Source organism: Camponotus vicinus, unplaced genomic scaffold, assembly GCF_025532165.1.
Source record: "Camponotus vicinus isolate PSW18456_S1 unplaced genomic scaffold, iyCamVici1.0 SCAF_2, whole genome shotgun sequence".
In the NCBI taxonomy this organism is placed as follows: domain Eukaryota; kingdom Metazoa; phylum Arthropoda; class Insecta; order Hymenoptera; family Formicidae; genus Camponotus; species Camponotus vicinus.
In genome coordinates this window covers 21,503,498-21,525,120 of record NW_028141956.1, presented here as the reverse complement: position 1 = coordinate 21,525,120, position 21,623 = coordinate 21,503,498, and the positions used below count along the sequence as shown (strand labels likewise).

Genomic DNA, 21,623 nt, shown 5'->3' with positions numbered 1-21,623 from the left:
ACTACATTTATCCGATTGATACCGTGTTTGATGTTATTTTAATCGCAAAATTTTCATTATTCCATTAAAATTACCCTTTATAAATATATCTTGAAATGATTAACTTATTTATTTGTCACAATTTGTCATCGGCCGTTTGCCGGCGGCAGATTTGATAACGAGATGAGCATGACAGTATATGAGTACGTAAGAGCGAGTGAAACAATAACAGAAGCGAGCGAGATAGTAATAGGAGCGAGTGAGAGAGAAATAGTATGCCAGGCTGCAAGAAAGACTCGATTTCCGAGTCTTCGTTGCTCGTGCTATTGCTATCTCGCTCGCTCTTATTGCCATTTCGCTCTCTCTTATTACTCCTTATTACTCCTTCTCACTTGCTCACATAACTCCCGTATACGCTACACACACACACACACACACACACACACACACACACACACACACACATATACAGGGTGAGCCATTTTAATTAACGCACGCAATTATTTCGGAAACAAAGCATTTTAAAGAAAAATGTTTCAGACAAAAGTTTTATGGTTTCGAGGGGGCCATAAGATGGTATCATTGGTTTGACCCTGAAGAGTTATTTGAAGGTCACATGAAGGTTACCTTCAATTTCTTAAATGGAACCTACTATTTGTCATTGCATATTCTTGTAGCTTATCTCGAGAGTTTTCCAAAACACTATAATTAAGTACTTTTTTGTTAAGTACTTTTTGAGTTATGAGGCTTGAAATAATTTCTTAATTTTACATAAACCGTAAAATATCTTGTAAAATATTCATTTTTCGATTATCTTACCTTAATATTTTTATGTACAAAATAATGAGAGGAATCAATTGGTGTAAAGAAAACACATAGTTGTTTGTAAGAAAAAATATATAATTTGCAATTAACAATTCCATATTTTTTCTTAAAAACAACTATGTGTTTTCTTTACACCAATTGATTCCTCTCATTATTTTGTACATAAAAGTATTAAGATAAGATAATCGAAAAATGAATATTTTACAAGATATTTTACGGTTTATGTAAAATTAAGAAATTATTTCAAGCCTCATAACTCAAAAAGTACTTAACGAAAAGGTACTTAATTATAGTGTTTTGGAAAGCTCTCGAGATAAGCTACAAGAATATGCAATGACAAATAGTAGGTTCCATTTAAGAAATTGAAGGTGACCTTCATGTGACCTTCAAATAACTCTTCAAGGTCAAACCAATGATACCATCTTATGGCCCCCTCGAAACCAAACAACTTTTGTCTGAAACATTTTTCTCTAAAATGCTTTGTTTCCGAAATAATTGCGTGCGTTAATTAAAATGGCTCACCCTGTATATATAACTGCTCACTTGAAATATCTACGTTATTTTTACAGATATGAAAAAATTGTAATTACGAAAATTGTACGATTAAAAGGACCATGATATGCTAGTAATATTGTTTTCGTTAGTGGAAGCGTTTCAGAGATTTCAAGATTATCTTCATATTTTTTAATGGAACCATCCTAATTTTTTTATATAAATCGATTCCTCGCAATATTCCGTGTAAAAAGTTATAAAGATAGGATAGTCAAAAATTGAACAGTTAACGAGATATTTGATTCTTTAAGTTGACATAATTTTATATAAATTATAAGATATCTGATAAAATGTTCATTTTTCAATTATTTTACTTTAATAATTTTATGCATAGAATAATAAGAGGAATCAGTTAATGTAAAGAAAACATATGATTGTTCTTAAAAAATATGTCGCTGCTCATTGCATAAAAAAAATAAAAAAAAAAAGAATATATATATATATATCTAGAGAGAGAGAGAGAGAGGATCGCAAATTCGTCATTTCTCATTTATATTAAAATTTATTTGATATACGTAAGCACCTTGCTATACAGCACTGGTGCTACCGACATTTTGTGCACATAGCCAGTGTTCCGATTAGGGATTCCGTGCGCGCGCATGTGCGGCTCTGCGCTTGCGCGACCGTGAGATTACAATGTAATTTCAAAAGTCGCGCATGTGCAGAGCCGCACATGCGCGCGCACGGAATCCCTAATCGGAACACTGCACATAGCATGGAATAGAACCAGAAATTGTGCACCTTATATGTTATCCTCTGAGAACATTCGTGCACCTTGGCTTCGTAGTTTAGGTGCACGTTTTTAAGGTCCACAGAGGGCATATCGCTTTCAGGGATCACCTAAAAGCGGGCCGTGACACCTCTCAAGCCCCTTGCACAATGCTAGGCAACAGGCAATAGAAATAAGGAATAGAAACTATTCACCAATAATTACGCAGAACAGAAAATATTCGCCAATAGGAGCAGAGAATAGATACTATTTCTGTTCTTGCCTGTTGCCTAGCATTGTGCAAGGGGCTTCATTCTTCTCTCTGATACAAGGCGAGACATCTGACATCGGAACATACACTATACTAGGCTGCGTTCGGAAACATCACCCGAGTGTACCCGGGTATCATTTTATCCTTGTTTAACATTCGGTGAACAACAAGGATAAAATGATACCCGGGGGCACTCGGGTGATGTTTCCGAACGCAGCCCTGGGTGATGGCCTTCTGGCCATCACACATGAAATTCCATAAGCACGTAAGACGTAAACGTAAGGAAAGCGACCAATCACGGTCAAGTATTAGCCCCTCCAAGGGTTCAAAACTCGATCGTGATGCGTCATCTACAATGAGATTTTAAGGAAACTTAAGGCGTAAGACTTAAGAAATTGACCAATCACAGTCGAATATTCTCTTAATACTTGACTGTGATTGGTCAATTTCTTAAGTCTTACGCCTTAAGTCTCCTTAAAATCTCATTGTAGACGACGCTTGATTGGTCGATTTCCTTACGCTTATGTCTTACGTGCTTATGGAATTTCATGTGCGAAAGCCTTTCACACATAAAATTCCATAACCACGTAAGACGTAAGCAGTAAGAAAATCAACAAATCGGAATTCTTAAGCATCGTCTACAATGGCCGTAGCATAAGGTTGTAAGGCCGTAGTCGTAAGAAATTGACCAATCACAGTTGATTATTCTCCTGAACTTCAACTGGGATTGGTCAATTTCTTACGACTACGGCCTTACAACCTTATGCTGCGGCCATTGTAGACGACGCTTTACGTTTTAATATGGCTGCCTTACTGCTCGACCGTGATTGGTCGATTTCCTTACGCTTACGTCTTACGTGCTTAGGGCTTCCGCACAAGGTGTTCCGTATCGCATTACGTTACGTTAAGTATAGATCGTAAATTTAACTCCGTACGTAAAATTAAACTTCAGTCATCGTAACGTAAAGACATGTCTTTACGTTACGATTTCTTCTGTGCGTTGACCACGGTCTTACATACAGGTCTGGAAACTCCGGTGGTGGGGAGGTCTCACTTAAGGTGAAAGCACATAAAATTGCATAGGCGCATAACCATAAGCATAAGGAAATTGATTGGTCCACAAATATATGCATAAGAAAATGAACCAATCAATTTTCTTATGCTTATGGTTATGTGCTCCTGCAATTTTATGTGCTTCCACCTTTTAGTGTGTCCGTTTTTCGGGAGTTCACAGTTTGCCTGCTAGGTTCGCTGCGATCTAGAAGTCGCATTTAGACGTATGTTAGAGAGAGAACGACTACTGCCGTCTATCTCTGTCTCTCTCGCTCGTATTGCGACTTCTAGTCGAAAAACGGACACACTAAGTGAGACCTCCCCCACCACTAAAAAAGGCCTGAGTTTCCAGACCTGTATGTAAGACCGTGGCGTTGACTGAAGTTTAATTTTACGTACGGAGTTAAATTTACGATCTATACTTAACGTAACGTAATGCGATACGGAACACCTTGTGCGGAGGCCCTTAGGCTGGTTCTACAATAGCTGTCGTAAGTCGGATGTCAAAAGAGTTAACCAATCACAGTTGATTTTAGAGAAGAATAATCGAATACGATTGGTCAACTCTTACGACACCCGACTTACGACAGCTATTGTAGAATCGACCTTATGAAATTTTAGACGATTTTTGGCGTGCTTTTGGTATAGCAACCAATGTGTACCAGAATGTCTTAAGCGGCGTCTACAATGAGATTTTAAGGAGACTTAAGGCGTAAGACTTAAGAAATTGACCAATCACAGTCGAGTATTCTCTTAATTCTTGACTGTGATTGGTCAATTTTTTAAGTCTTACGCCTTAAGTCTCCTTAAAATCTCATTGTAGACGACGCTTTAAGGGTCGTCTACAATGGCCGTAGCATAAGGTTGTAAGGCCGTAGTCGTAAGAAATTGACCAATCACAGTTGATTATTCTCCTAAACTTCAACTGGGATTGGTCAATGGGTGCATCCAGAAGCACAACCGCTCACTGAGCGGCTAAGTAGCAATTGAATGTGATTGGTTTCTATCTTTTAATTCACCAATCACATTCGAGTGCTACTTAGCTGCTCAGTGAGCGGTTGTGCTTCTGGATGCACCCAATTTCTTACGACTACGGGCTCGTTCCCACTGAGCGCGTCACGCTGGTTGACGCGACGCATGACGCGCTCAATGGGAACGAGCCCTACGGCCTTACAACCTTATGCTACGGCCATTGTAGACGACCCTTTACACATTGATAAAACATATATACGTACGTATGTTTTATCAATGTGTAACACACTCTGGTACACATTGGTTGTTATACCAGAAGGACGCCAAAAATCGCCTTTTATGTGTGAAGGCCATGACTGATCTGAAATTGTATATTTACGTATTAATTATAATATACGTGACGTAAACTATAGATTTTCAGTACTGGCAGTAAATTCGGAACACGGCCTATATAGAAGTCTGTGGTTTCAACGCATGTAAAAATGTTATCATTCAGGCTTAGATTTAAAGCAAGTCTTCCTCAAAGTTTATTGAAAGTATTGAAACTTTTCGCGACACGCTCGAACCTTTTGGAAACGAACAGCATCGGGCCGGAACGTTAGTACTAATTACCTATCTATTCTAATCTATTGGAAACAAAAGAATTTACGTATCTTCATTTTTCAGAATTTCGCGTACTGGAGCTTTACCCACAAAAGAGAGTTATGCAGGAGAAGCGAAAAACACGAAAAACTTCTGTACCACCACCGAGAGCTACGGATATGCCTACCGACCAAGATTGGCCGTCAGTATGGCCAGGTGCTCGAACCTTTCATCCTGCTTCAGTACCTTTACCATTACGTCAAGGATATCAGGAAAAGAATGCGCCACCCAACAAATATGCCAACGCTGAGCTCATGAAAATACCAAATTTCTTGCATTTAACACCGCCGGCAATTCAGAGGCACTGCGAAGCGTTGAAACAATTTTGCACAAAGTGGCCTACAGTTTTGGAAAATGAAGAAATATGTACGAAACACTTTCCCATTGAAATTATTTCATCCGATTATTGCTACTCCTCGCCCACTATCAGAGATCCACTTGCTAGGATCGTGAATCTGCAAGTAAAACTATCCTCACTTTATTTAGATACTCATGCCAAGGATAAGTTATTAAGATTATTGGGAAATAAATATAATCCAGAAACAGATATAATAACAATTACGGCTGATAGATGTCCACTTAGAAAACAGAATTTAGAATATGCTTGGTATCTTCTCATGGCAGTATATCATGAATCTTGGGTAAGTAATGTTAACAGTAGTCAAATAAGTAAGAATAAATGCAAATAAGTACAATTTAATTCATTATACATAATTCCCGAATATTGTATATTGTAGAGAGTAGAGTCTTGGGAAGCTGAGAAATCTATTGCAGATATGGAATATTTCGATTGGGACACTAGTCAGAGTCGTACGAGTTTAGTAACTCTATATACATGGCCGATACCGCCAACTGATTACGATTACGAAATTATCCCACACGCAACAGAATATAAAATTGCAGTCTCAGATCTTATAAACAATGGTGAAGATCAATATTCAATTAACAAATACAAAGAAGCTGTTAAAAATTTGTTAAATCTCAAATGTGACAATAAAGATTGAACCAGAGTAGCAAAACGAATTAAATTCATCATTTTACTAGTGGTATTATCATTTCCTACAATTTTTGTAAACAAGAGAGGAGGGTGTCCTACTTTAAAAATCAATTTGCCATGCACAATTTTACACTCGTAAGACATGCATGTTATAACAATATAATGAGAGAATTAGAATTGTTGTCTGTAATTGTATTCGAATTTACTATAATTTAAGTAATTTTAACAATTGGAGCATGAAAGGATATTCCTAATATATAACGCGTCAAAAATGTTGATATCTTATTGTTGAAATGTGAGGTAAACAGACAAATAAAAAAATGCTGAAAATTTCGTTGCTGCTCGGTATATTTGACAAGATTCTTTGTGAAATTTATGCAGTTCATTCCAAGACAATTACAAGCCAAGCATCATCTTGTAAAAATCCACCTCTATGTTATTTATCGGATACATATAAGAGCGAATCAAAAAATATACTTTTACCTTATATAAATCCTCACAATTATGGCAGGCAACAATCGAATCTTCAACGTAGTTACTATGGTGGATTTGACTCGTCTACTTTACCAGCTTATTACTCGTAAGTATTTTTTAAATATGATAAATATATATTAAACATTATTTTATTTAAATGTAATTTTTTTTGCAATTATAATAATATTACATATATTTTAGGGCTTTCGATCCTATTAGTATATTAGCGTCATTAGCATTTTTAGCATTTCTATTGCAATCATTCGCTTCCCTCTTTGATCGTTCGAGATCAATTTTGCCAACGATAATTAGTGGTCGACAATCAACTATAGATTTAACTATTCCAGAAATTTCGAAACATATGTCACGCGCTTTGCAGGAATACGTAAGTATTTCAAATTGGATAACAATGTATTAATAATAATATAAAATGATAAAACGATAAAACATTATATTTACTTTCAGGAAAATCTTAATGAAGATTTAGAAAATAATTGAAAATAAAAATAATGACAATTTTTTGCCATTTACATGGTACAATTTTATACAGCAATTCTTATCGTTTCTTATTATACAATTGATTTAAAAAATTTTTTTTGTGATAAAAATACAAGTAGTCGACATATTGTGCACACAATAGAAATTTTATTCCGTTTCAGACGAAATTTCTTTTGATTAATCTTGAATAACTTTTCAAAGCTATAATTACATCACACATGTATACAAATGCATAAAATATAATAAAAAATTTACAGCTATACAAAAATTATTTTTAAACCTTTTGATATATTGCATTACTACACTTATACATATTTTTCTTTTTAAGCTGAAAAACATAAGATAATATTAAAGTAGTCATTTTATTATATAGTTGACTTTAAATGTATAGTCAAGAGATCTATTTAAGAAAAAAATGACAATGTTCAGTTTTATATATATATTTTATTCGGATTTGCTTGATAGATCCTTGTTAAAATTATAACTATTTAGCATAAGCTCTAATGTTGCATTGAAAAAATATCTCAAATTTTTTTCTCTAATATTACCATGGAACTCTAGTAGATGGTAGAGCTGGAGTAAGTCTGTAATAAAATATTTTATTTATTAAATTATGAATTATTAAAATATATATACAAGTGGTCTATATAAAACTGGATATTTTTTTAATAATAGACTCTAGGCAAAATAATTTGGAGACGAATTTTCTTTAACGAAAATATATCAAAAGAGATCATTATTTTTTTGCAACTTTCCATTTTTTATCATATCTTTATAACTAAATCTTAAATTAAAAATCTATTAAAGTAAATTTCACCTGAAATTAATTAAAAAATGTAGTTTTATTAATCTTTTAATTCTCTCCCCAGATGTTTAATTTGTAAAAAATTTGTTTTTCTTAATCATTATTGATATCTTGATATTTTCACCGGGAAAAAATCGTTCCCAAATTAAGAGAATCTATTATTAAATGGATGTGTGTGTTTAGTTTTAGGATACTTTATATTGTATATGTATATGTGTGTGTATTAAATATTCGTGCACGCGTATACCTGAGTGTGTATATAAAATCTATGAAAGAATAGTTCAGATATAAACTGAGATTTATTTATTGCTTAAAATCTCAAACATAAAATCAAGTAACGTCACTAGTAATGAGAAGGGCATATCTGCTCTCTCTGTAATTATTATTCAATTCGTTCAGTAAGTCAAGAGATCAAGGCAAGATCAAAGTAATAGCGTTAATATTTATATTGTATAACACATAAGTTTTTAGTCTCTGAATAATGAAAACGTTAAGCAGCAGAAATTTTACGTACATTTCGGTTTAGGAAGTTTTTTTTCTAAAATATTGGGCAAAATACTTGGGAAAAAAAAAAAAAGGAAAATCATTCTCTCATCTAATTCTAAAGCTGTATAAGAAATCTGGTTCTTACAGCTAAAAAATTCTTTCCATTATATTTATATAATTTTTATAACTATATTTCTAAAGAAAGAGATTTATATATTTTCAAATTATTCAAATATTAAAAACATTACATTGGAAGTGCACGAAGATTATGTGAAAAATAAATTTTTTTGTAAATAATTTGTCTAAGAATAAATTTCGGTTTTAATTTGAATTATATCTCATATTTTGACATTACTAGCATATATTTAAAACTTTTGTCTGTTTTAGAAATACTAAAAAGTACTAAAAAAATACAAAATTAAAAGTAAAAAATTCTTAATATTTGATAAATTAACTTTTTACATTATAAATTTTCTCTATTATTTACCTCTTTCCAGTAACAGATTTATGATACGGGTGCGTCATCATAAGGCCGCGCCTTTCTTTATTACGTATCACCTTAAGCGCCACATCTGTTTTTTCCTCGGCATTATTGTGCCGAGATAGAAGTGGTGTAAAATTAGTTGTGTTACTCTTTAGCTTATTTAAAATGGCAATACTTTTAGCGCTCATTTGAGTAGGTTTTTGCTTATTCGTATTCTCCTTATCCACTCGACCATTCTGTACAATACTTTTATTATTCATCAATAGCTTTTTTATTTGCTTTGGGGGTGTGCTGCTGTTTTCACTATTTTTATCAGACAAGATACGTTTCCTTGTTGTCATTTTTGAAATAGTTTTCTCACGGGGAATTTCTTGTACAAATTTGTCATTTAATATATTATTTTCATGACTATTGCTTTCGTCACCTAGATTAGTGATATTATCAATATCATTTCTTTCACTTGCAGTAGCATCGAAAGTAGAATTTAAAATATTTGTATTGCGATCGTCGCATTCCTCATCATTTGTTTCCGATATTACCGCAACTGCTGGCATAGGATTATTTAATGGATCCGTTCCTATCATACTCAAACAAGTAAATACATTGAAATTTTCCTCATCGTTTATTGTGTCTGAATCAGACCATTTAATATTTCGGAAACCTTCAAGCAACTTTATTAATTCTTTGAATTCGAGTTGCATTTTATCAGTCATTGTTCCATAGCCTTTCACGATATTATAATAATTTTGCAATGTATTACTCATTACTTTCATTATAGTGTTAACTGATTGCCTCTCACATTGCAGGAGATTACAAAACTTTTTCATGTGGTGCTGCATATTGGAAATCCAACATTTTTCAATGTCGGAAATTTGTAAAGACAATTTACTCTGTAAATTCTCATCAAAAGATTTAACTTTTAGTTGGGAAATATTTATTTCTTGTATTTCTGTCTCGACTGAACATAATTCCTGCCATATCGCTTGCATTTGTGTTTTAAGAGAATCTTTTTGACGTTGGAAATAATGTAAAGATTTGTTAATACGAGATTTTCCACTAGCATTTTGTTCTTCCACTGATACACAATTAATAGCTGTTGTTAGATTATGCAGTCTTTCATCCGCGTCTTTTTTGTAAAGTATCCTGCAGGCTAAAATCTTATCAGAACTTTCCAAAGTCAGCAATTTTTCAATCAAATCCTTCTTCTTTTCATATAATTTTGTAAGTCTGCAGTGCATTTCCAACATCAATTTATTTGGTTTATTTGCTAGTGATGATTGTAACGTTCCACTTTCAAAAGCTGCTAATCTTGATTTCAAAATATCTATTTCCTTCTTCTGTTCCTCCACTATTTTGATATAACCAGCAATATGCATTTCGCAAGACACATTCTTTTTGGCATGTGATTTGATTTTCTTTGCACGATTTGCATATCTTAAGGTATTATATGTATCTTCATAAGTAAGGCTAGAGGGACCAATATTAGCTATCATAACAGTACGACAATTACCACCAAGTGAATCTTTTAGTAGCCTTGTGAGTTTGGAATCTCTATATGGAATATGTTTTATACCATCTGCTAAATTATTTATACAGTTTCCAAGGGCCAATAAAGATTTATTAATGTTAGCGCCTTCTTTAAACCTTACACCTTTACAACCAGTAGCCGAGGCTCTTTCAGATCCTGCTAAATCGATCATAGATAGCTTGACTCGCTGTACTTGACTATCTAACTTATTAATTATCTTGATATATACTTGGAAAACTGCATGGCTTCTACTACTTTCCTTATTTGCATCTGTTGGATGTTGAGTGCGATTTTTATTACCCTCTGCCAAGAGTGATAGTAATTCCTCAGCATTTTGGATAGTGATTGGTTCTAAACCAGCAACTACAACTCCACATCTACCATCTTCTCTCAAGTGTAATTGGCCCGACTTATGCAATAAATCTTGCACATTCTCATTATATATTTCCAGATAAGATACACCTAAGTGAAATTCGCGATGTTTGGTCTGTTTTTCGATCTCGGAGAAGAGTTCTGCTACAGTACGATATGTAATACCAAGATCCTCTTTATTGCCCAACATAGTATGAGTTTTGCCAGCACCAGTAGCACCATAAGCAAACACAGAGCAATTGTAGCCATCGAGGAGACTGGTAATCAAGTTCTTGGTGCTTCCTTCAAACACATTAGTATTGGTGGCTGTTGAGCTGAAAATCCTGTCAAAAATGAACTGTAGCTGTTTGTTCTGTTTTTTCAACATATCTCTACCTTTTTGTGCTACATTGTGAAAAAAGAAAGGTGTCTCGTGTTCTTTTGGATCAAAGATCAACATCTTATCGTCAACGACTTCAACTACTGTTCTGCTATTATCTTGCAACTCTCGTTCATTATGTGGACGAACTCTGACGATTACTTTGATGGATATTTCAGAAGTATCCTGAGTTTGCATAATTGCAGTGCCACTTGTACTTGGCTTCACTGACTCACTACTCAATAATTGTCTTTTTTCCGTTAACTTCTTAGCTCTATTAGGCGAGAATGCCTTCTCAAGATCCTTCTTGTTGAAAACCATTTTTTTTATGTTGTTTTTATGTTGTCTACAAAATATTAATGCTTTTATTATCTTATGAATATCTTTGTTAAACAAGATATATTATTATACTTTGATGAAATAATAAACAGAATTAAACACGTTTACTCAGAATGACGCTTACTCAATTGTTCTCATCAATTCTCACATCGTGATATGGCTGTGTATGATACAGGCTATTATTACTGCAACTTTGAAAATATTTCATCGATTCCAACAACAGGATTCTTATATCTTTAGTGTCCGTGAATACCATTCGAAGCGACTTTTGTCGCGAAACAAATTTGTGTCAAAACCAACGCGTATCGTTAAATATAGTACTCAATATCGAGCAAAACACGCGAAAAGCCGTTGGCGTTTTATATACGGTTTTGAATTTTAAAATGTTTTAATAACGTTGACATAATCATTTGCAGGGTCGACAAACTAAATGACGTTTTTGAATGGTCGCATTCAGCGGACTCAATCGCTAAGTAGTAATCGAACGTGATTGGTTTCTACTTTCAGTTCCGGCCAATCAGCGTTGAATTACATCGGAAATCTAGTAATGTTGCCCAACTGTTGAGTCCGCTGAATGCACTAATTGGCCGCATTCAGCGGACAACAGTTAGGCAACATTACTAGATTTTCCGATGTAATTCGACGCTGATTGGAAAACCATATTTAGCAATTTCTGGGGAAATTTCCCCAGAAACTATCAAATATGGTTTTTATAGGCCGGTATTCATAGTCCGGTCTTATATTTAAGATCGTCTTTAGTTCATCTTCAGATAATCCATAGCCAATAAAATGATACATACAATATCTAAAGATGAACTTAAGACGATCTTAAATATAAGAACGGACTATGAATACCGGCCATAGCGTTTTCGACTTGTCGGGTTCAATCGCTCCGGGATAGTTTACTAGATGTTACTGATCAATCACAGTCATTGGGTGCATCCAGAAGCGCAACCGCTCATTGAGCGGCTAAGTAGCACTCGAATGTGATTGGTGAATTCAAAGATAGAAACCAATCACATTCAATTGCTACTTAGCCGCTCAGTGAGCGGTTGTGCTTCTGGATGCACCCATTGGTCCATATTTTGAATCCTCTTTTATCGATAAAAGTGCCTCTAAAAGTGGCTTACAACCAATCAGAAGGCTTATAAGCTACTTTTAAAGGCACTTTTATCAATAAAAGAGGATTCAGAATATGGACCATTGACTAAGTTTCCACCGAGAGTTCGAATCGGGTCAGAGTTGGGTCAGAGTAGGATTAGAGTCAAGTTGGCTTGCCTGTTTCCACCGGATCAGAGTTGATCAAAGTTACATTAAGGCTGATGGCAGAGAACGAAATGTTAGCGCTTACGTCTGTCGTAGTCATGGACGTAAAGTAAGGCAGAGAAAAACGTACATGCAACTTACGTATACGTTTTTCTCTGTCTTACTTTACGTTCACGACTACGACAGATGTAAGCGCTTACATTTCATTCTCTGCCATCAGCCTAAGGGTGCAGTCCACAGATATCTATACTATAACTAGATCGCTAACTCCCATTGATTTTGTACATAAAATGTGTCCCCGACAACCATGTAATATGGCGGTCGCGCATGCGTAATATTGGTGGAAAATTAATATGATGGACACTTGTAGCCAGCTAATATTTAAGTTTTCACCTTAAAACTTTGTACTTTTTACATTATAAACTTTTAATTTTGTAATAAAATAAATATAAATATATATATAAATGTTATATACATATATTTTTAATCTTTATATATTTTTAATCTTCTATATATATTTTTAATCTTGATTTTAATTATATCATATACCTTTTAAATATATTTTGATATATTTTATCTTTAAACGCTGTGATAAATTTTAATTAAAAACGAAGAACATTATATATTATTTAAAAATAACTTATATTCAACTGTAAGTTTATATACAAATTACATACTTATGTACATTGTACATAACATCAACCAATCACAAACGTGACTGCTGTCCACCAACGTTACGCATGCGTGAGAATTTAGTACATAAATTTCGTGGACATGTATTTGACGCAAGTTAGCGGTCTAGGGCCGGTATTCATAGTCCGATCTTATATTTAAGATTGTCTTAAGTCTGGTCCGAGGGTGACTTAAGACCTCATTCAACCAATCAAATGGCTGCGTAGCATTTCAAGCTCGAACTTAAGACGATCTCAAATATAAGATCGGACTATGAATATCGGCCTAGTATATATAATCTAACAATATAAACACAATATAAAATAAATAAATTAAAAAAAATAAATATTATAACGCGATAATTGCTAAAATGAACAGCAAGAATTAATATTTAATTAATATTTAATTATATGTTCGCAATAAAACTGTCATTATAAATTTACACACACACATATGCTATTATACATAATTAATGGTTCTATACGCTGTATTGTTCATAGTGAAAAGAAATTATTTTTTATTTTCTATTTTTCCATCGTAACATGATTGACAACATTCTGGTTTTAATAAATCAATATTTCGTTAGTTGGTTATCGACTTATTGATCGACTCACGATTATAATTAACTTCGTTGCTTTCATCCGACTAACGTGCAATTTACGTGTGCTGGTTTGCATACTATTTGTCTACATTACTCATCAAGTGGCAATAAAGGAAAAAGTTATATATAAACGTAATCAAGAAAATTTGCATTTGTGACTATTTGACACGATACTTGTCCATATTCATTCACATTCGTCTGTGCATTCGTCTCATCAACACTCGAGATTTTGTAGAAAGGTATATTTAAAATATAACACATCTAAATAACTTCAAAATTTAATTAAAATTAACTAAACTTTATGTATATGTAATATTGCATGTCACTATTTTTAATAAAACTAATTGTATATAATAAATTGTGATTAATTTTTGCAGGTTATGTGTTCTCTGTTTTAAACATTTTACACCGTGGTTTCCAATACTTCTAATACACTTATTGGATATGGCTGAATCGAGGTGCGAGCAATTTTCTTCCCAAAAAACAAGAAAAGAATCTTCCTTACAGGTAATATATAGAAATGCACATGACTGTAATATATTTATTGTCAATAAATTAATTCATTATTATACATATTTTTTGTTGGTAGTTTCCAGAAAACTTCTATGTAGTTCAATTCCATGACGGGCTAGCACTAGTCCCTAATAACTGGTTGCAAGAATCTATTAAAAAGCAACAGGTTTGCTTCTATCCAAATTATGATGTGTAAAAGAGGCTGAATAAGGCTATACGGAATAAAGAACTACCGGATTTAAAAAATGTAAAAGCTGGCTGGGCAATGTATGATGTTCTACGCATTTTTGCTTCAGCAGGTATATTTACAATTATTTATTAAAACTCGTTTATCTTTGTGTTAAAAAAATTCTTTTTTTTTTCTTGGCAATATTGATCCAATAAATAAAATTAAAGTAATGTAAACAAGAGTCTATATTAATGATATGTAATAAATGAAATTAAAAGTTACTTTTGTTGACTTTATTGGATCGATTCATTGAACTGCTATTGCATAAAAGAAAGAATTAATTCCATTTGAAAACTTAAATATTTTCTTAATATCAAGCTATCGACATATAATTCACACTACTCTTAATTGTCTATGTTTTGTATTTATAATTGTCAATATATAATTGTCATTGTTATATTCAGATACTTTTGAACGAGGCCAAGAAAAGTTAAGGATGGCCGAAAATATATCCGACATAAATACTGAAGATGAAGAAAGTATTAAACAAACACGTCATGACAGAGCTACTGCAAAAAATTTTACATCATCTGATGATGAATCTTCTGGTACAGAAGTGGATCTACTGTCTCCTTTACCAGATCCGAAGGAATTTTCTGGATCACAACAATTGTTTTTTCGAATGTCATTCGGAAAAGTCTGCACAGATTTTGGCAACCTTTGAAAATCCAATCATTGCACCCGAAAAAGTCAAAATGGTTCAAATTGAAAAGAAAAAGCAGATTATTCATCAACAAGAAACTGAAATGATAACTAAACATAAGAAAAAAGAGATAGAAAATAAAAATCAAGATTTTAACGATAAAGATAATGTTCATTTCATTGATGAATATGAAGAGTTAACAAATAAAAATAATGAAGATCAATCTCAAAAAGGTAAAAAGGATTAAATTTATGGTAATGACTTTTAAATACAATATTTTAAAATATAATTCATGATATTTTAATTTTTAGTATTGAAAGAAATTTTAAAAAAAGTTAATCGCATCCTGGTTGAAGTAACATACATTGATAAAAGGCTCAATAGATTGGAGAATAAAATAACAGACCAAACCATTAGAAATCAAGAAAATAATATAAATGAAGAAGCTTTTACATTCAACACTATTTCATCGATTAATGAGCTGCAACTTTTTGAAGAAAATTTAAAAAATGAAGAGTTTTTCGTGAAAATGGTAAATGTCCATTTTTACTTTTAATAATTATAATTATTAATAATACTTTATATTTATAATTTATATTATTTATAATTATTAAATAATTATGTGAATGATTATATATAGTCGTTTGATATATATATATATATATATATATATATATATATATATATATATATATATATACCATTCTGTATATTTTTCATATTTACATATTTACAAATTTCATTTTTTATTTTAATAATTTACATATTTCAAATTATTTTAGAGAGACTTTTTGAAATTGAAAGGCGGGACAAATTTACAAGATATGATAAAAAACATTTTCAAAACATGAATAAAGGATGACATATTAATGTCATACAGTTAGAAAGGAGCTCGAGGAAAAACTACATTTCGCAATTTTAAAATCGTTAATTTAATTATGGGTAAGACTTCAAGTATACGTCGTTATAGTTGTTTTTTGAAATTAACAATTGTTATGATGATAATGTTTATAGTATTATATGTACAGTATTATAAATTGATATACTATATATGTATTTGTAGCTGTTGTTCGATTACATGATACCAATTCAACCGAAGAAATAATAACAAAACTCATGAACAATTGGATTGTTCAAGCTCCTGCACGTGTTCGCAGAATTGCGTAAGTATTATATTTATTTTTATAAATATTAATATTTATTATAAAAATCGAATATTAATTGAGGTGCTTTTTTAAATGTAATTTGTCTCTAATAATCCTTTATAACATTCATTGTATTCATTATTCATTGTTTTTTTATTCAAAATAATATTCAAACAAATATTAAAAGATTTGAAAGATTCCTTGTAATTATATGTATATTTTATAGAAACGCCTTTCTTTTTTGTCTTTATTATATTTCTATATTTAACAACAATATTACATATTAAACATTAAATTTATTGATTGTTTCAGAGACAAAGAAAAAAACCGAACTGATCAAACTGATCAACATCAAGAGTGATGAAGTGATATTAAAATAACTACTATATATACTGATATATATATAGACTGATATGATGTGATATTAAGATAACTACTATATACTGCATGATATTATATATGGATATATAGACTGATATGTGATATTAAAATAACTACTATATACTGATATTATATACTGATATATAGACTGATATGATATGTGATATTAAAATACTATTATAACTAAAATATAGTGTCAAAAATGTTATAGAAAGATATATATATATTTTATAAAAATATATTATATATTAAATATATAATATTAAAAATAAATAAGTTAATAAGAAAATAATTAAAAAAAGTTTATATCTTATTTAGTTTTAAAAATAAATTTTTTCCAGCAAGCGACACAGACAGTGTTACACAGAATCATTCTATCTTTGTTCATTGGTATTGAAAAAAGATAGAATAATACTTTGTGTAATATTATGTTTGTATCGCTTGCTGGAAAACGCTCTGGGTATCAATTGTGTAACTTTTTCTAAAGCGAAAACGTGAAAAGTGAAAAATTTCCGCCAATCACGCATTGATTTTAAAATGAAATCGATGTGTGATGGGAAGAAATTCTTCACTTTTCACGTTTTCACTTTAGAAAAAGTTACACAATCGATACCCTGTATGTGTATATGAATAAATAACCTATATGATACATTTTAGGCGCGTATTTGCAATATTACAGATACGTATGAAATATATAATTTACGTATTTTATACGTATCGAATATATATAATCATATGTATCTGATATGTAACGTAAATTACGTATCCATAGCGCGGACATTTATCGGTATTAAATATGTATTTAATAGATAATTTATATGTATTGCTATATATCTGCTATATAGCAACATTTCAAATTTTATCTATCTGCTATGTATCTGAAATCTAAAATGCCGTACGGGTATTATTTTAGTGTAATTTTGTTATGTTTTTATATTTTATGAAAATATAAAATTAAACTAAACTATTTATATGAAACAATGATAAAATTACATTTTATATTGTAACAAATATTTTATTCAGAATAATATATTTTCACCTAATTTAATGTTAAGTGTAATAAATTGTTACAAAATTTAATATATATATATCTGAAAATAAAACACACACACACACACACATATTTTATATTATAATAAAAAAATTTACCAATGACATTATTTTATATAAAAATAAATTTATAAATTTTATTTATGAATAAGAAAGACTAGATATGCTAGGTATGTGTACATACATACGAGAACGCTAGGTATGATGTCTTTTGGAGAAACGTTCTGATTGGTTACCCCCACTATACTTCTTTTCCGTTCCGCTTTTTCTTCTACGTGGGACTGCACCACAGACATCTATACTACCCAGTAAGCAAAATGCGCGCAATTTGCCAGCAGATTGGCGACAGATTTCCACAAAAGTTGCTAGCAGATTGGCATCCGTTATGTCTGCAATAGGCTCACAATTTGCTAGCAAAACCTGTTCACAGAATCTGACAGCAGATTGTCAGCAAAAACCGAACAGGATCTGCTAACATCACTTGACGTCAAATTGTCGGCAGAAACCGAGCAGGATCTGCGCGCGCGTAATCTGACGGCAGATTGGCAGCAGATCCCGAGAATCTGCAGCTTCTGGTCATTCATATAAATAAGTAATATAAATACAATAAAATTATTACAGATGCTAAATAAAACTATTATCGGTGAGTTATCGATTAATTACAATTTTCTTTTAATACAACATATAATATGTAATATGTTATATCGTAGTTATATCTCACATAGTAAAGGACTCAATTTAATTAAATTAATAATAAAGTAAATGGTGAAAATAATTAAATTTAACTTATAAAACTTGAGATATAATTTATTTAGAATTAAATTCTTCCTTTATGCTTCAAATAAGCAGTAAATGAATAATTTTCCATTTATCCTATTGATTCCAACCAGTTTAATATTCTGAATCTTATTTGCTTGTATCAGATGTCAGAAATTAAAGTGATAGAAATAGTTACTATATTTTTGATCTTTTATTAATAATCGCGACTTTATATATATTTTTGACAGAGATTTGATTGCGAGAAAGTATATCACATAGCGGTAAACGAAGGAACTATCGAATCATGCAAACCCTGTTCTGCTTCTGCCGTCAATCTGCTATCAGATATTGTGTGCGCAAATCCTGCTCGCTTTCTACAGGCAATCTGACATCAAATTTCGCCGCACAGATCCTGTTCCATTTCTGCCATCAATCTGCCGTCAGTTACATTAGCAGGCTCTACTCAGGTTCGGCTAACAATTTGATATCAAATTTCATTGCGCAGATCCTGCTCGATTTTTGTTACCAATCTGCTGTCAAAATTGCGCCGCACAGATCCTGTTCAGTTTCTGCCATCAATGTGCCGTCAATTATATCAACAAGTTCTGCTCGGTTTCTGTTGATAATCTGTTGTCCAGTTATGTGAACAGATTTTGTTATATTTCTGTGACATTCTGCGGACATCACATGATATATCAGAACCTGCATCAATTCTGTAATCTTTCTGTCGACAAAAATTTGTAACAAATTACCTGACAAGATCTGCTTTAGCAGACTTGGCTATTGGGGCCCAGATAGCAAAATGCTAGCAGTATGCCAGCAGTATGCCAGCAAATTCAATCATGACTTTGCAGCAGATTCCGATCTGCTGCGTCCTCATTAAGCTTAATTTCTGATAGCACGTCTTGCCAATATAATATGTTAATAAAAATGCAGCAAAAATCGAACATTGTTTATTATTATGTCATGACAGCAAATATGTAACAAATATCGAGCAAAATCTATCATATCCAATACTGACGGCAGAAACGCAGCAGAAATCGAGCATGATCTGCTGTCACATCATGATGGTAAAAATACGACAAGAATAGAGCACGACCTATTTTATCAGCTGTTGAAAGCAGAAACGCAGCAGAAATCGAGCATGATCTGCTGTCACATCATGATGGTGAAAATACGGCAAGAATAGAACACGACCTATTTTACCAGCTGTTGAAAGCAGAAACGCAGCAAAAATCGAGCATGATCTGCTGTCACATCATGATGGTGAAAATACGGCAAGAATAGAACACGACCTATTTTACCAGCTGTTGAAAGCAGAAACGCAGCAAAAATCGAGCATAGCATATTGTCACAATGTGATAGCAAAAATGCAGCAGAAAAACAATAAGAAATATCACATTAATCAATACTAATTAATTATTATTATTATTATATTTAAAAAACAGAAAGATATATAATTAATATTTTACACATAAACTTTATTAAATTTTAAAAATTACATCACATTTTGCAGATATATTTTAAATATAAAAATATGTATTATTTTTAAAAATTATTTATAAGTAATATTTATAAGTATAAAACAATTTACACATACGTATATTATACATATATTATATACATATACATATATTATAATATACATAATATAAATATTTTTAATATGAAGTTTGTGTTCCGAAATTTACTGCCAATACTGAAAAGCTATAATTTACATTACATGCTATAGATTTTCTATATTGACAGTGAATTCCGGAATACATACACTATGCACATATATAGTGTAATCCTTATTAGTATGCGTATTAACACCAAACAAAATTTAATAATGACAAATCCAAAAGATCAAACAAGCTCCGAAATAACATTCCTCCAAAAAACAATTCATGATGTATACAAATAATTAGACGCGATGTGTCCAGCTATTATTTGATTCGAACTCGACTATTTTCAGAGGCGCGTTCCGAAATCCTACCCGCAGGGTAGAGTAACATCAAATCGACCAATCAGGACAAAAGGAGCAAACATTTCTCGATTCCGATTGGTAGATTAAATATTACTCTACCCCACGAGTAGGATTTCTGAACGCAGCTGGAAAGACATTAGGGCGGGAGCACAAACTTTTGCATAATGCATGAATGCGGAATCAATCAATCAGAGTCCTTCATTTCCGTTTTGGAGATAGAAATGAAGGATTCTAATTGGTTCATTCCTTATGCGTTATACAAAAGTTTATGCTTTCGATCATAATAACGAATTAAAGTATTGGAATTAAGCCAAAATAACCGCATCTTCGAACGCTGAAGTTAGCATTCTAAAGTCCGTGTCACACTACGTATTGCGGACGCGGATTGGATTGGCATTGCGGATCGGAATTCAACCAATCAAGACGAGGCAGCCTCGGATTTGAATTGCAGATATAGGCTGCGTTCCGTTTCATGCATTATGCGCAGAAAATCTATAGTATATGTTACATATATTATAGATTTTCTGTGCATAATGTGGGTGCATCCAGAAGCACAACCGCTCACTGAGCAGCTAAGGTCCATATTCTGAATCCTCTTTCATCGATAAAAATGCCTCTAAAAGTGGCTTATAAGCCTTCTGATTGGCTATAAGCCACTTTTAGAGGCACTTTTATCGATAAAAGAGGATTCAGAATATGGACCTAAGTAGCAATTGAATGTGATTGGTTTCTATCTTTGAATTCACCAATCACATTCGAGTGCTACTTAGCCGCTCAGTGAGCGGTTGTGCTTCTGGATGCACCCTGTGTGAAACGGAACGCAGCCATAGAATAAGTGGCTCTCTATTTTTACAAGCCGTAATCTGCAATGCCAATCCAATTCGCGTCCACAATACGTAGTACACGGGCTTAACAGCAAACACGTTACTCTCAACGTTTCAACTCTTTCGGGCTCAACTCAAGCGGGCTTGCAACTCGCTAGCAGGATACAAGACTCTGCGACTTTCGAAGTTAAAAGCAGTATCTGTAACTGACAACAAGAAAAAGCAAG

At 32.4% G+C, this 21,623-nt stretch overlaps 3 protein-coding genes and 2 pseudogenes across 6 annotated transcripts in view; 4 read left to right on the top strand and 1 right to left on the bottom strand.

Annotated features, from left to right (window-relative positions):
* Nucleotides 1-21,623, top strand: part of LOC145967378 (uncharacterized) — a 102,654-nt pseudogene that overhangs the window by 59,992 nt on the left and 21,039 nt on the right. The gene's annotated exons all lie outside the window — the stretch shown is intronic.
* Nucleotides 4,571-6,360, top strand: Mrps35 (mitochondrial ribosomal protein S35). Of its 2 annotated transcripts, XM_083090550.1 has the most exons (4): nucleotides 4,571-4,958; nucleotides 5,028-5,369; nucleotides 5,490-5,644; nucleotides 5,741-6,360. In XM_083090550.1, the coding sequence occupies exons 1-4, from the start codon at nucleotides 4,844-4,846 to the stop codon at nucleotides 6,005-6,007; spliced, it is 879 nt and encodes a 292-aa protein (XP_082946676.1). In that variant the 5' UTR covers nucleotides 4,571-4,843; the 3' UTR covers nucleotides 6,008-6,360. The 2 variants fall into 2 exon arrangements, with proteins under 2 accessions (XP_082946676.1, XP_082946675.1); XM_083090549.1 differs by having other exon boundaries at nucleotides 4,572-4,958; nucleotides 5,028-5,644.
* On the top strand, nucleotides 6,309-7,224 carry LOC145966475 (uncharacterized). The gene is made up of 3 exons (XM_083090552.1): nucleotides 6,309-6,580; nucleotides 6,676-6,859; nucleotides 6,940-7,224. Exons 1-3 carry the CDS (start codon nucleotides 6,321-6,323, stop codon nucleotides 6,970-6,972), a joined length of 477 nt encoding a protein of 158 aa, XP_082946678.1. The 5' UTR covers nucleotides 6,309-6,320; the 3' UTR covers nucleotides 6,973-7,224.
* On the bottom strand, nucleotides 7,397-11,785 carry LOC145966473 (kinesin-like protein KIF18A). Its single transcript, XM_083090548.1, has 3 exons — nucleotides 11,469-11,785; nucleotides 8,751-11,351; nucleotides 7,397-7,556 (listed from the first exon to the last, which is right to left on the bottom strand). Exons 1-3 carry the CDS (start codon nucleotides 11,480-11,482, stop codon nucleotides 7,517-7,519), a joined length of 2,655 nt encoding a protein of 884 aa, XP_082946674.1. The 5' UTR covers nucleotides 11,483-11,785; the 3' UTR covers nucleotides 7,397-7,516.
* Nucleotides 13,653-17,005, top strand: LOC145966930 (uncharacterized; annotated as a pseudogene). The gene is made up of 8 exons (XR_014437240.1): nucleotides 13,653-14,122; nucleotides 14,261-14,390; nucleotides 14,473-14,695; nucleotides 15,030-15,501; nucleotides 15,580-15,800; nucleotides 16,051-16,210; nucleotides 16,332-16,431; nucleotides 16,726-17,005. The product of XR_014437240.1 is annotated as an uncharacterized LOC145966930 (transcript).

Excerpts from the sequence above, each read along its gene's own strand:
- Mrps35 (XM_083090549.1), top strand. The coding sequence starts at position 4,844 with ATGTTATCATTCAGGCTTAGATTTAAAGCAAGTCTTCCTCAAAGTTTA. Across the intron at positions 4,959-5,027 it reads GAACAGCATCGGGCCGGAAC|AATTTCGCGTACTGGAGCTT; the intron begins GTTAGTACTAAT and ends TTCATTTTTCAG. Across the intron at positions 5,645-5,740 it reads CAGTATATCATGAATCTTGG|AGAGTAGAGTCTTGGGAAGC; the intron begins GTAAGTAATGTT and ends TGTATATTGTAG.
- LOC145966473 (XM_083090548.1), bottom strand. Across the intron at positions 7,557-8,750 it reads AAATCTGTTACTGGAAAGAG|ACTTACTCCAGCTCTACCAT; the intron begins GTAAATAATAGA and ends ATTTTATTACAG.
- LOC145966475 (XM_083090552.1), top strand. The coding sequence starts at position 6,321 with ATGCTGAAAATTTCGTTGCTGCTCGGTATATTTGACAAGATTCTTTGT. Across the intron at positions 6,581-6,675 it reads ACTTTACCAGCTTATTACTC|GGCTTTCGATCCTATTAGTA; the intron begins GTAAGTATTTTT and ends CATATATTTTAG. Across the intron at positions 6,860-6,939 it reads CACGCGCTTTGCAGGAATAC|GAAAATCTTAATGAAGATTT; the intron begins GTAAGTATTTCA and ends ATTTACTTTCAG.